Source organism: Balaenoptera ricei, chromosome 1 (assembly GCF_028023285.1).
Source record: "Balaenoptera ricei isolate mBalRic1 chromosome 1, mBalRic1.hap2, whole genome shotgun sequence".
Lineage (NCBI taxonomy): Eukaryota > Metazoa > Chordata > Mammalia > Artiodactyla > Balaenopteridae > Balaenoptera > Balaenoptera ricei.
In genome coordinates, this window is record NC_082639.1 from 171201921 (window position 1) to 171216928 (window position 15008).

The 15008-nt window shown below is 35.4% G+C and overlaps 1 protein-coding gene across 2 annotated transcripts in view; it reads left to right on the plus strand.

Moving 5' to 3' along the window:
- WDR26 (WD repeat domain 26) overlaps positions 1 to 11981 on the plus strand; it is a 41974-nt gene extending 29993 nt beyond the window's left edge. For both annotated transcript variants that reach the window (XM_059941781.1, XM_059941791.1), the window contains exons 10-14: positions 33 to 178; positions 491 to 569; positions 844 to 973; positions 4589 to 4774; positions 7466 to 11981. In XM_059941781.1, the coding sequence (XP_059797764.1) occupies positions 33 to 178; positions 491 to 569; positions 844 to 973; positions 4589 to 4774; positions 7466 to 7491 (567 nt within the window). In that variant the 3' untranslated portion in view covers positions 7492 to 11981. The remainder of the gene's footprint in view (positions 1 to 32; positions 179 to 490; positions 570 to 843; positions 974 to 4588; positions 4775 to 7465) is intronic.
- Positions 11982 to 15008: the final 3027 nt, after the last annotated feature.

Below are 15008 nucleotides of genomic sequence, written 5' to 3' on the forward strand. Positions count from 1 at the left end.
AATAATGGAGTTAATAGTAATTTTCTCCTCAGGATTTAGATGGTAATCTCCTTGACTCCTGGGAAGGGGTGAGAGTGCAATGCCTTTGGTGCTTGAGTGACGGGAAGACTGTTTTGGCATCAGATACACACCAGCGAATTCGGGGATATAACTTCGAGGACCTTACAGATAGGAACATGTAACTATATTTTGTATCCATTAAACAACAGTTATCTGATTTATATTAAAATAAAAGTGTAGTGGAACTTGCTTCTTCAGAAGAAGAGTTTTTATTATGTTTTTGGTTTTGGTTTGATTGGTAATTTGGGTGGATAGTCAGGTGGTACTTAGTAATTATTAACTCGGATTCTTTTTCTTTATTGAAATATTGTATATAATAGTGATTACAGACAAAATTTGTGATATTTAAGCTAGAACATTTTGTATTTTGATAATTTGAATGTCTTGATTCTTAGTATGTTTCTTTTGACAAATTATTTTTTGGTTACAGAGTACAAGAAGATCATCCCATTATGTCTTTTACTATTTCAAAGAACGGCCGATTAGCTTTGTTAAATGTAGCAACTCAGGTGAGTTTATTAACATAATTCTCAGAAAAATTTAGCTTAGTTAAAGTTTATTGTGATTTTTAGTATATATAAACAAGTATTTCTGTGAATTCTTAAATTTCACTGCATGTGTTTGATCCTTAAGTTTGTAGAGTCAACTAGAAATTTTTCAGTTGGCATGTCGCATAAATAGAAAATGAAAATGTTCATCAGGCAAAGGGATAGTCACAGGTAACTTTTTAAAATTCTTTTGAGTTGAGTTACAATAAATACCGAAATTCTCTTTTGCTTACAGGGAGTTCATTTATGGGACTTGCAAGACAGAGTTTTAGTAAGAAAGTATCAAGGTGTTACACAAGGGTTTTATACAATTCATTCATGTTTTGGAGGCCATAATGAAGACTTCATCGCTAGTGGCAGTGAAGGTAAATTGTGTCTCTGTTGGTTCACATATATTGATGGACTGAAAGTTCTATAATTCTCTCAACTTGTGAACATAGTCATGTCTCCAAACAAATTCAAGATGTTAAGTCAAAAATTGTATGAGCTGTTTATCCAGTGCACTGTTAATTTCCTTTTCTTGGAATGATTTGAGTCCTCCTGTTGTCACAAATTAATAGTGCCTATTTTGGCTGTGTGGAGGTGTGTTTGGTGCATGTGTCAAATCAAGATTTAGTTAAATCTTTATTCTCTCTTATGTTGACTTTTTTAATAGATTTATTTTATTTATTTGTTTATTTTTTGGCGTTGGGTCTTCGTTGCTGCGCACGGGCTTTCTCTAGTTGCAGCTAGTGGGGGCTCCTCTTCATTGCAGTGCATGGGCTTCTCGTTGTGTTGGCTTCTCTTGTTGTGGAGCACAGGCTCTAGGCGTGTGGGCTCAGTAGTTGCGGCGCACGGGCTTAGTTGCTCCGTGGCATGTGGGATCTTCCTGGACCAGGGCTCGAACCCGTGTCCCCTGCATTGACAGGCGGATTCTTAACCACTGCGCCACCAGGGAAGCCCCGACTTTTTTTTCATGAGACTGATGGTTTTCACATGTTAGTAGTATCTTAAAGATCAAGGTTAATTATGTTTTACCTGATCTTGGACAAAATTGACTATAGTTAGATCTTCAGTGTTTCTTTAGTGACCAAAGAAAATAATTTAGGATTCTTATGGTCTCAGAGAAGCTGAAATTATAGAATTGTGTCTACTACCTTTTTGAATAAACTTATTCTCTGGTCTGATAACATCGGTATTTCAGGCAGGCATGTGCCTAAACTAGTCAGTCTGATTTAAAATAGAAATTGTTTAAAATATGCAAGCACAAATAAGTGAGGCAGTATTAAAAGTTGGTATACGTTTTAAGGTGATAGAAACATAAATAATGGCAAATTATTGAAAATTTTCATTCAACACATTTTCTTGAGTAGCCACTATACTGTTCTAGTACTATAGAAGCAAATTATTTAAGTCATTTTTTAAAAAACTGAATCTAGTTTTCCAAGGTAGACCAAGGAACTGGATTATGTTGGTAAACACCTGGTAATGTTCAATTACTGTGTAAGATGTTTCTATTATCCCTTTCTTGACAAAAAACTGATCTCAGTAGCTAAGAGGATCACAAAGTGACACATGAGTTTTTCCTTTGTGTATAAGGTGTATTTAAGGATTAAGACAAAGAGACATATAGGGATTTAGATTTTAACATGAAGCATATGAATTTATCTTTTCTTTCTTTTCCCCACAAAAATCAGTCAGATAAGATTGAGAAGAGTGGTTTGCTGGGTAACGATTAGGAGTTCACTTCTTTCCCGTCAGAAAATCTTTTTTATCTGTTAGTTTAATCATGTTATTTTTTTCTAGGTTCTCCATTGGCTTCTAATTTGATATGACCTTAAACATATTAAGCCTTCTGCCTGCTTTTTAGCTCTTCCTACTCGAAGATCTCTTTCCCCTTGCTCTATTTAATCCTGCTCCTGGTGGGTTTTTTGCCTCTTAATTATGCCTCACAATCCCCTATAGCTCTTTCTAAAAACACTATGTAACCTAGAAGTGCTTTAAAAATATGTGTTGCTACCATTATCCCTAGTGATGCCAATCTTTTTTTTTTTAAGCCCAAACTAACTATAGAATTAAGCCTGATGAATAATGTAATTAAGCCACACATTATATTCTGCTTAGGGATAAAATGAAACATAACTATGATGGAAAGAGATTAGCATTCTCATGATTCAGGTGGTTTAGAATGGTTCTAAAAGTGTTTTCAACACCAAGTGGATATAGCAACTATATTATCTCCCAAGATGACCACAGTAATCCATTTGTCATTTATTGTCAAATATATTCCAAGAACCTTCCAAATCCCCAAATATATGAATGTCAGTATAAAATAGAGCAATTAGGAAACCTTTCCCCCTAAAAGTTATGCCATTACTCCAGCCTTTTCATTGTGCTGGAAATATATAGAAAAACTTATTTTTTACCTCTGCATAGGCACTGGATTCCCTAAACTGGTACAGTAAGCAGAGCTTGATCATAAAGCCTGTCATTCTGACCTTGACTACTTCACATCTTAATTTTTGCTGACTGTTCAGCAAATATCCTCCTCGGGTATGTGTTCACAAATCCAAATGTAGGCAGATTTCAGTTGCATTCACACTTTTCAAGCCTGTAATCTTTCTTTGTGGACTTGCTCTGTCCAAGGGGAAACATAGCTAGTCTGGGCTTTTTTTTTTTTTTTTCTTTTGCTAATTTTATTTTATTGCAAGAAAATTATTTTCAGAAATGATTGAACAATAAGTACCCTCTAGGAAAGATAAATTCAGTACTTCAGTGAGTGCCTTTTAGCTTTTGCTTCACATACTCAAAAAAATGTTCAGAAACAGTTCCAACTTTTTATCTTTATAAGTTGAAACCAGGGCATGTTTTTTTTTTACCACAAGTTTATTACCTTTTCACCACTCTGAAGTTTCCTCAGTTGGCAGCACATCCTCTGAAAGTTCCCACATTGATCACATAGTTGATTGACAGATCTTCAGATAGGACGCTTTTCTAATTTACCCTGGGATTCTACCTTCTGCTGAAAAGCCATCACTTCTATTTCGTTAACTCTTTGTGGGTAATACATGGTGTTTACTACGTGCTAGACTCTGTTCAAAACACTTCTTCATGTACAGACTTACTTTATCCTCATAACATGATGAGGTAAGTACAGATCCCCATTTACAGAGGAGTTGCAAAGAGTGGGTAATGTGCCCAAAGTTACACGGCTGGTCAGTGATGCAGAGAGCGTGTGGACTGGGTAGTCTGACTCTACAGCCCGTACTCTGAACTTCTACTCTGTACTAGTCCGTTGTTTTGTTTTGCTTTGTTTGTTTTTGAAGATTAGTTTATCACAAAGTTGTCAGGGTTTTTGTTTTTTATGGTCACTTCATGAGATTACAAATAGACTACTACAAAGTCATATTATTATGCTGTCTAGCCTCACAAGTAAACTCTTGAGCAGGGCCTCCTGGATTTCAACCCCAGTTTCACCATTTACCGGCTGTTACCCATGAGCAGATTGCTTAAACTTGCAGTTCTTCAGTCGCCATCCATAAAGCGGATAAGCATAGTGCCCACCTCATGATGGTGGTGAAGATTAAATAGCATACTTAGTACATTATAAGCACTCAATATTTAGCTATTATAATTGCTATATTTGAATTTGGATACATTGCTTTTCTGTCACCTCTCATTTCCATAGAATCTGTCTCTATCCTAGATTTGTTTATATTCAAAGATCTTGACTGTGATTATATATTATGTATTACAGAATATTACAGATAGATTTTGTGGTGACTTGCAAGCTAGTCAGTCATCTGTAACAGGGAAAAATGTATTTTATTAAAATGGCTTTTTTCAAAAGGTAATTTGTTAAATTATTCATTGTTTTTGTTGTCCTTTCAAGTTCTAATAAGTTATACGTTCTATGTGTAATGAGCAGTAAATTTAAAATCAGTTGGTTTTGTTAATATGTAACAACTCCCTGACTTTTCTCTGAATTACTGTTTATTCAGATCACAAGGTTTACATCTGGCACAAACGTAGTGAACTGCCAATTGCGGAGCTGACGGGGCACACACGTACCGTAAACTGTGTGAGCTGGAACCCACAGATCCCATCCATGATGGCCAGCGCCTCAGATGACGGCACCGTTAGAATATGGGGACCAGCGCCTTTTATAGACCACCAGAATATTGAAGGTAACCATCACACAGTATCCCTGTGTTTTCTCCAGATGAAACGTTGCCCTGCTTATCATAAAGCTGTAGCATTTTTAAGCGGCACTTTATTTAAAGTGTAGGATACAATCGATTTTCTTCCCTCATTTAGAGATTGTACACTATATCTCACTCTGCAGAAGTTTAATTAATCTAAGACACAGCAGTATTTTTTTTGTTTGTTTTATTGGTGACAATGGGGAGAATAAGCTGGGATGTGCCACCTCATTTACATCCAGTTAGTATTGCCACTTTCAAAATTTTATTGAAAATCTTGCTTCATCAAGCAAGAAGTATTTTATACTTTCATACCCATGAAAAATAGCTAGTATATGAAATTTGAACAACTTTAGAATGATCTTGATTATGGTTTTACCCTTAAAAATAAATATCTGTTAATACCAATAGAGAAAAAGAAGGGAACTAAAATTTATCCTGTACTATGTGCCAGGCAGCCTGCTAGGCCCTTTTATACACTGTCTTGTGTAACAGCTTCATAGCCCTGTAAGAGAAGTAGAGAAGTGTTTTTATCCTCATTTCTGTGGATGTAAAAACTGAAGCATGGCAAGACTAGTTAACTTGTTGAGAGCTTCCAGGTCTTCAGATCTAGGTCTGAAAGGTTTTTTCCACTACTTTCAGATACTTGAAGAAAGCCCAAAGCCAAAAAGCTTAACAGTTAAGGACAGAGCTTAATTGAGCAAGATATTGGTACTAGAGAGAGGAGATAACGAGAGCAAAAATATTTAGTTTGCTGAGAAAGAAGTAATTTACCTAGAAACAGATAAACAGATTTTTTTGTTCACAGTGTCCCACCTAAATGTTTTAGTAAGAAAGATGACCAACCGTTCTCAGTTAAGTTATTATTAGAGGAGGAGGGTTGTCAGGGTAGCATGTGTGGTTTAAAAGCATATTTTCTTGTGCTTTTGTCTTTGTGGTACAAACTGTAAAAGACTTGACCATATCTCACTGGTCGGTGAGGATGTACAGCCAAAGATGAGAGTAAAAAGCATGAAGAGCACACAGGTCAAAAACTTTGAGAATTACTGTTCAGTTATTCAGAACCTTCAAGGACCTTTTTGTATTTGTACATCACTACATGACATTCCAACATTCCTCTGTGAAATCAGCTAAAACCAAAAATCTTGTTCATCTCCTACTGTTCGTTGTTGTCCTTCTTTAGGTTTCAAGCCCCACTCTCTTAGATGTTTTAGAGATGTATAACTGAGATTATATGTGCTTTTCAAATTTTAGTAGTCATTTTGGAAGTTATTTCTTCAAATAAACATATTTGATTTGAAGAAGCAGGAAAACATTAGGTATATAGTAACAGATTTACCTTGTAGGTGGATTTATTTTAGACATACCTTTAAGGGTATGTTTATGCTTCCACTACTGTGAAACAAAAGTTACACTGCTATTTGGTAACTTAACTATTGTGGATACTCATTATTGTGGGTGAGCCAAACTTGGCCCAATTGTAAGAACTGGGTCTAATTCAGCAATTTTCAGTTGTGCTTTGCAACATAGGTATAGCCCTAAAATTTCATTTATACCTAAAATAGGAAAACAGCTTCTGTATAACTAGAAATTTGGTTAATGCCTTTTATGCAGGCATCTTCTGGGTTCTTTCTCCCCCCCTTGAAAACTTTTTTTTCTAATTAATACCTGTTTGGAATAGACGTTTTGGAAAAATACAGATGAAGCTAAGGAAATGACATTCAAAAATCATGATATCCTAAGATACTATAAGTCATTCAAGTTAAAATATTTCACTTAATTTCAAAAAGAATTGCTGACCTTTTATTATAACAGTAAAGTTCCATACTGCATTTTTTTTTTTTTTGAGGACTGTATAAAATAGAATAGGATCAAGTACTCATGCATGCTACAACATGGATGAACTTTGAAAACAATATGCTAAGTGAAACAAGCCAGACACAAAAGAGCACCTACTGTGGTTCCATTTATATGAAATGGTCCGGAATAGGCTAATCCATAGAGAAAGTAGACTAGTAGTTGTTTAGGATTGGGGGGTGAGGGTTTGCTTACAACTGCTAATGGTGATGAAAATATTCTAAAATTGATTGTCATGATGGTTGTACAATCCTGTGAATACACTAATACCTATTGAATTGTCCACTTTAAATGGGTGCATTGTAGAGTGTGTGAATTTGTATCGGTAGAGCTGTTGACACATTACCCCTCCCCCCCACACACAGAAGAGTAGGGTGATATTGCAGAATTTCAAACTGAGCCACTGAAAGGAGAATTAAATACATAGTTATAATGCACAGTTTACCTTGGGCTGCCAGATCTTCTTTAATTCTCTTCTATTGTAAACTACCATAAAGATTTTTCTATTCTGCGTATGTATTTCAAGGTTCATTTTTAAAGTATGAGATTCCAATATGATTATTCTCTTGGATTCTCCAATATTCAAAATAATCCTGAGTTTAGACTGTAATATATAGCCTAAGATGTGATGTGGACACAGTTTTAACAATAATGATGAAAGTATCAAGAATTTGCCTTGATGTGATTGTTTTCTAATGTTATGATATTTTGTAATGTCATGATGCTGATTTTAAAACTTTCTAACTGGTAACTTTTTTCTCCCCCTCCCCTCTTCTTCCTCTTTTCCCCCAATACACATTTCATCTTGTCTTCATTCAGAGGAATGCAGTAGCATGGATAGTTGATGGCGAATTTGGAGCAGACGACTTCTGTTTAACTTAAAATTAGTCGTATTTTAATGGCTTGGGATTTGGTGCAAACAAACATGATTGATAGCTGGACAGACATGCTCGTCATGAAAAAAGAACCATTTCTGAAGCCCGACTGGGGCCAAACATTTACACCTTGCTTCATAGTAACCAGTTGAGATGAAGCACGTCGTTAGAACGTTGTTGGACACCATGTTGAATTATCCCCCCATCGGTTGTGAAGAACTGTGCTACATTCAGGCTTACCCATTGAACTCAGTATATATAATTTTCTCCCTCCTGCCTTTTGTCGGGCAGGATCCATTCTTGTTGCTCTTCTGTGTAATGAAGTTTAAATGCTTGTTTGGAAAACTTTATTTAACAGTTTAGAAGGCTTGATAGAAAGAGTGCATTAGTCTGAAGAGTATACATTGGATAGGAAAGAATTTCCTTCTTTTGTTTCTCCAAATCTTTCCGCCTTATTTAGCTTGAGATCTTTGCAGCTTGGTTCATGGATTCTAGCCTTGCCCGTTGCGCAGTATATACTGATCCAGATGATAAACCAGTGAACTATGTCAAAAGCACTCTCAATATTACATTTGACAAAAAGTTTTGTACTTTTCACATGGCTTGTTGCCCCGTAAAAGGGTTAACAGCACAATTTTTTAAAAATAAATTAAGAAGTATTTATAGGATTAAAGTGACTTCATTTGTATACATTTGGAATCTAAACCAGCTTAAAAAGAGTTTCCTCTATGACTTAGATACGCAGTATAACTGATGCTCTTCTGGAATACCACATGAGACCTGGTCAGAAACAGTGCTTGGAAGGACATCACGCAGGAAGTTCAGGGTAGCGCTTTGAAGATTTTCCCCCTTTTGTTTTATTCCCGAAGGAACATCAGTACCTGATCTTCAAGAAATTCAAGATTCATAACGAGAATTTTAAATTTATACCAACATGAGAGATCAGTAGTCAGTTTAGGTTTTCAACAAAGCTTGTTCCAAGTTGTTCTCAACTTGGGGAATCATTTTGGTGTGATCTAGCAAGAGAGTAGAAGTCAGCAGATATAACACTTTGGAAATTCATAGTATAATTGAGCTTGTTAGAAGAATTCAGCAGGTTACAGACATACTTAAACTGGGTTTAAAACCTAGGAGTCATTTCTCTAATTGCCCTTAATATTTTGACATATAGGGATACGTAAATTTAAAGAATATCTCTTCTCAGTTTTTCAGATATTGCCATACTGAACCTCATTCTAAACTGGTGCTGTGGATAGTCTCCCTCTCGCCTCCCCTTTTAGTTTAAGGAAGGGTTTCCTTCATGGAAAAGCACTTTTAATTTTGAGAATTTCACGTTTAAAATAAGCCAAAAGCCTGATGTTCACGTTGTGCTTTTAAACCCCGTAACAGCTGAGTACAAGATACATAGTCTCCTTTGAAATTCCCTCCCCTCTTTAGGAGAGGATATAAATATGGTGACCGTAGCTGTTATGTTGGGAAGAGGAGTGGGAATACCCCCAAAATAAGATTCTGGTGAAGAAAAAGTCTTACACTGTTCCCTTTCGGCCCAGCCAAGTCTATAATATATTATTACCATGAGTAGACTCCTTCAGAATCCACAAAGAAGAGAAAGGCTTGGATGTTAGGAGTTCTTCCATCGGGGGATGGGTGGGTAGGGGAAGGTAGCAGGGAGAAATGGTAAAGTCAGGGAAGGGGAGAAGAAAGAAAAACACAATTGGCCTTAAAATAGCTTGGATTCTCCCAGAAGCTCATAGTAAGAGAAAATGACAGATCGTGGTCAGCAGATTATTTTATCAAATTGGTAATGTAAAAGATTTCTTTAAGCTCCATTTTGCAGAGACCACCACTTAGAGAATCAAGAATTCCTGTTTTGATACTTCTAAGTTAAAATAACTATATGTTACAGTTTATCTGGTACTTCATTTTTCTTAACTAAAATTACTTTTTACTTTAAGCTTGAATAAAATCTTCATTGGTAACTGTATATAATTAAGTGGCAACTTCTCTTTACCTCAGTACAGTTAAATCCATTCATATTTTAAGTGATTCATGTATACCCTGAAGCCGTTACTACACCCCAATCTCTATGGTAACATCACTAACAAAATGTGGGCATAGAAACTCCACAGCTGTTTACAAATTTGGTTACAGTGTGCTACGGTACATTTGTAACATTCACGGAGATTTGTGCCCATTCAGGGGCAATTTGGCGCTCAGAGTCTACTATACTTCACCCAGCCACCCCTAGATCTGAGTTTTCAGAGTGCTTCTGAAGTACAGTTAAAAACACTTTAAAAAAGTGGAGTAAAAGTGAGGCACATTTTACAAGAACATAACTCCATTAAAACGGAGTAACAACTATGCAAAGGTTTCTATAGCAGCTAGGTGAGTTTGTGTTCCAAGTCTGTCTTAACTGGCAGCTTCCTATATATACTGGTACTTTACTGTGCCAATTTGCTGTAAACGTCTACTTCATGCATGTGCCATGCAGCGACTGTGCTAGAAAGGTAAAATAAATGAAGATACCTAGGATTTTATGGTACAAAGAACCTGATAGCAGGATGGTCTAACTCATAGCTCTTAACTGAAAACTTCTGACAGTGCTGTAGTCTCTATATAGGCTTGAGGTGAGAGTATACAGAGTGAGAATACTACCAAGCCAGCTGCAAGATACTAACAAATGTATAAACTGAAAAGTACCAATACTTTTTGCACATAGATCAAAATAGAGTGGAGAATTTTGGCTCCAAAAATCAGGTTAGTAGGCTCATTTCCATGTGCTTAAAAATGTTTTTTTGTTGTTCATTGATTAAGGGCTAGAGCACGTATGAAATTAAATGTCTTTTTCCTCCAAATAACTGGTTATTAGTAGTACAGTGTTGGATTTGGGGATTCCTAAGACTGGTGTGTGGGTGGTGAATTAGAGTTGGGGAATTAGCTGGGAGGGATGACAAAGCTTCAGTTTGGGTTTTTGTATGTCATTAGTGTTCATTCTAGCTAGCTATATTTCTTTTGCTCTTATTGGCCAGGTAAATGTTATATTTAACCAGGTAAGTAGTCTAAACAGGAAATTTTTTTTTGCAAATGCCCCTACACATTGGCCCATTTCAGTGGGTGGGAGAACAGAAAGGGATTACCTAACTTTAAAAATAAACTTAAGTAATTAAAATAACTTGCTAATTGAAAGGAAGAAAATCAATTTTTATCAGTGTTTTCTTAATTTGAAATCACACTAGTAGTAATATGGTAATTTTTATTATTAGGAGTGTTCTCCCTCTGGAGTGGCATTTCATGACATTAATAGAAAACCCTTTTTTCCCCCACCCCTCCCCATCTTGAAATTTTCTTTTTTAGGATGTTGGTTCCTGCACACAAGAACTGACCCTATCACCTCTGCTCACAGTGGTAAATATAACGTACATGTCTTGAAAGGGAAATATCCATGTCAGTTTCTTTCACAGCAGAAGAATGGCTACTTTTGAATGGGGAGGAAAGAAGACATTTTTCTTAATATCCTTTTTGTCCCATCTCTAAAGTGTATAAATATCTTTATTTCGTTTTAATTTCTCATTTAGATTTTAGCAACTTCTCTTTCGGGGTTGTTCTCCAAAATATTACTTCCATTTCAAAAACCATATCGGATTTAATTTAAACCGCTAACTTTAAAAGAAGAGGTGAATCTGCATTTATACTTAGACACTTTCTAAAAACAGGGTGAACTTAATTGAAAATTTTCAGTGTTGTTAAGCTATTGTTATAGTAGCTGCCCTATAGTTGCAAAAATGAAAACTATAAAAACCCATCCCTTATCTACTTAATCCAGATAGCCTGGATTTAATGAAACTAAGAGAATAAAAATGTGTGCGTGTGTGTGTTGTGTGTGTGAAAGAGATTACTTAATTCATAAAAAGTCCTGGAAACAGCCGTTCTGGGTTCTTGTCAGTTTCACTAAAAGTCTCGTGCACATGTGAAGTGCCCTCTCTGAATTTAAGGTTTGGTTAATACTGGTATATTTTTATAAGACTGAAATTGTGTCCCCATCTTTACCTTAAAACATTTTCATCATCAGGGTCAATGTGCTAAAAGCTGAATCGGAACATTTTTAGGCACAGATGGAAAAAAATGTTATTGGCTCCTTGAAAATGTGTGTGTGTGGCGAGGGGAATAGATCCACAAAAGCATGTATGTACTTACAAACCAAGCTGTAGAGATCAAGAAAAGAACTTAAGTGTTGATCTCAAGATTTCTAAATTGTCAAGATTTACATGGCATTGTGGTGGAACTAGTTAAAACTTAGAGCTTTTGATATATAATAACTATTTGCTATGGACTGATTAAATGTTTCAAAGGATTGTGTTCTTAAATATTGGGTTGTTTTTTTTTTTCAACTGCCTCTCAGATTATATTTAGTAGTTTAAATTTCTTTGCTTTATTATTTCATTAAAGCATAAGAAACTTCAGGTCTCTGATATATTTATTTTCACTTGTTCTACTAATTATTTACAAAACACCCTTTGTTAACTTTTATTTTATAAATGTGTAGTATTTTAAATGTCTTTAAATTTTTGTTCAATTGAATCTACATTAACTTTGATTTGCTTTCCTGGGATTTTTTTTTTTAATACATATTTTCCATGTCAGTGCATAGCACTTAACCAATCGTTTGTATTCCCTTTCAATCCAATAAACAGAATGAATAATTAAGTAATTGTTGCTGTGTTAAATCTCCTAATACCTATTAGCCTGAGTGTCTAACTAGTACTATTTTTACCTAAAACAATTGATTTGCTGAATTTGACATCCATAGATTTACCTGGAGTATTTTTAGTGGTGTCTAACGGAGCACTGCTTTGCCAGTTGAGATATCTTTTTTTTAAAGAGCTATTGTGTTGTAATCATAGATTAATTTAGAAAACTCTCAGGAACATTTGCATTTTTAAAGGAATCATATGCCACATGTTCAAAAATATTACTGCGTCTGAAATTATGCGTTTAGGCAGTGGATATGCTGACGAGGGGAGAAAGTATATTTCCAGTTTGAAATTAAAATTTATTTCATAACAAATATATAGTTATTTAAAGATATCCTTGGAGAAAGCATTCAATGTATACAAACCTATATAGTACATTTGTATTTATGAAAAAAAGGAAAGGAAAACCAATTGCCCATCAGGGTGAATTATTACAGAAGTAGGCTTTACGATTTTTACTACAAGGAAAAGGAAGTTCAAATGTGAAAAATTAGTATTTGGCAGGCAATCAGTGGAGACTCGGCTTAGGATAGTAGATCCACTGATGAGGCAGAGAGAGGTAATGCTTCTACACTACTGCTCACCACCTTAAAGGTACGGTTTGCCGCTTCCTCTGATCAACAGGCAAGAGAGAAGTTTTTTCTACTTGGAGTCTTTAAATACAGCTATACTTTGCAGATTTAGCTTAAAGTTTCATGCCAGATCGCAGCACCAGGTATAGAAAATTTCCCAACCTTAATAAATCTTGAGAGTTGTATTTTAAAAACACAATTCAATTCCCTTTCATTTAAGCAAAAGAAAAGTTGATGGTCTTCAGTTACATCATTTCATGACTTCTACTTGAAATTTTTTCCAGAAAAACTTAAAACTGTTAAAGAACATTCAACAAACAAAATGACCCCATCATCCTGTCACTACTTCCAAGAATCTTAAGTGTCTGCCATTGGTTCTGTGGCAGGGCTCTTCTCCCTCAAACCTGACGAGCGTGCTTAACATGGGCCTGCCGTATAGGAAACAGTACAATCACGTGATTAACAAAATACTAAATCGGCATGTAATGTAGAGCTAATGATGGGAACAGGGAAGAACAAGAACAAATTTTCAGCAAGTTTTAATTTCCTTTTCTGATGCGAGGATTAGTGGCTTCTTTGGTCACTATTAAATTGATGCAACTCGAGTCCCTCATACACAATTTAAGACTTTTAACATCTTATTCAAGACATAATTAGCCATGGTGATACGCCATATCTAGAATTCAAATAAATGAATGTGCTAATGTTCTTCATTTAAGTTCTCCTGTGTGGCTTTTTCCTCATTTTGAATATAATTTTAAAATGCAGCTACACATTGAATTGGGAGTGGTATACCAAATAGTTTCCAAATATTGAATAACTTTCCCTCATCCCCCAAATGGAAAAATATCAGTTTGTGGCCTATGAATTCAGAAAAGGGGTCTTGATTTTATTATCAATGAAAAACTTGTTCTAAAAGTTCTTTCACACTATGTGTAAATGGGCTCTTTTTCCCATTAATGGATTTGCATGAAAAAAACTTTTCAGTAAGATTTTGTTTTCTTTTTCCCCTGTTAATGGGTTTGCATGAAAAAAACTTTTCAGTAACATTTTGTTTTCTTGTCCACAAAGAACTGATACTATTCAACTGGTTTGGTTTTAATTTCCTTTTTCTTTCTATGCTTTCTCCTAGTGTTTGTATAAATAACTGGAGTGCTTATTGGGTACCAGGCACTTTATATACATTATTTAAACTTCTATCTCTGTAAGCAAGTATTGCTCACTTTTTTTCAATGATAAACTCAGGCTTAAGGAAACTGAAATACAGTTAATAGATGGTAGTACTGGGATTCAAACCCCCGTTTGATTCCAAAGCCTGTGCTTTTAACTCCTAAATCCAAGGGCATGTGAGACTCAACTGAAGGCTTTTTTAACTTTTAGATTTCGAAGCCACCTTCCAGATCACAAGTCAAATTTGTTAACACGTCAGGTAATTGTATGTTGTCAGCTGACACTGATCCACTTACTGGTGGTTTTTGAAAACCGTGGGACTATGCTATATTATTACTTCAGCAATGAGACCAAGAATTAAAAGCAGGAGCAAGAATGGTAATGAGAGGGACTAACCACAACGCACACACTATTTGGTCGTTGAGTAACACGAGTACAGAACAGGTATTCCTTTGGACTAATATACTGGGTGCTTACTTTAGGCCAGTCTCTATGGATGAGCCACTCATTCCATTCTCATTTAATTCTCAAGGTACCTTCATGGGGCAAATACTCTAACTTCCATTTTACAAATGAGGGAAGTAGCCTTAAATAAATTAACTGGTATGAAGGAGCTGGGATTCAAAGCCAGGTGCTCCTGAGCTTATGCTATTAGCCACTACACCACATAAACCTCCCTTGGTCTGTAGATGGTCACTTACACCCTAGATTAAAAATTGGCTGTTAAAAACTTGTCAAAGATAGGTAAAACATTTAAGGGCACACTTTACTGATTCTAGTTAACTGTGTAGTTCATAGAAGAAAATGACACTTTTGAAATTATACAGATTTTTCTCCATACAATTAAAGCAACCAATAAAACAGACTCATGAAGTTTCATAGAAGAAAACCCCCACAATAAATTTGAATGTCTTTAAATTGTTTTATAAAGTAGTGGTTTTGGATTTAAATATAAATCCTATCACTTGGTGTGTCACTTTAGACAAATTACTGA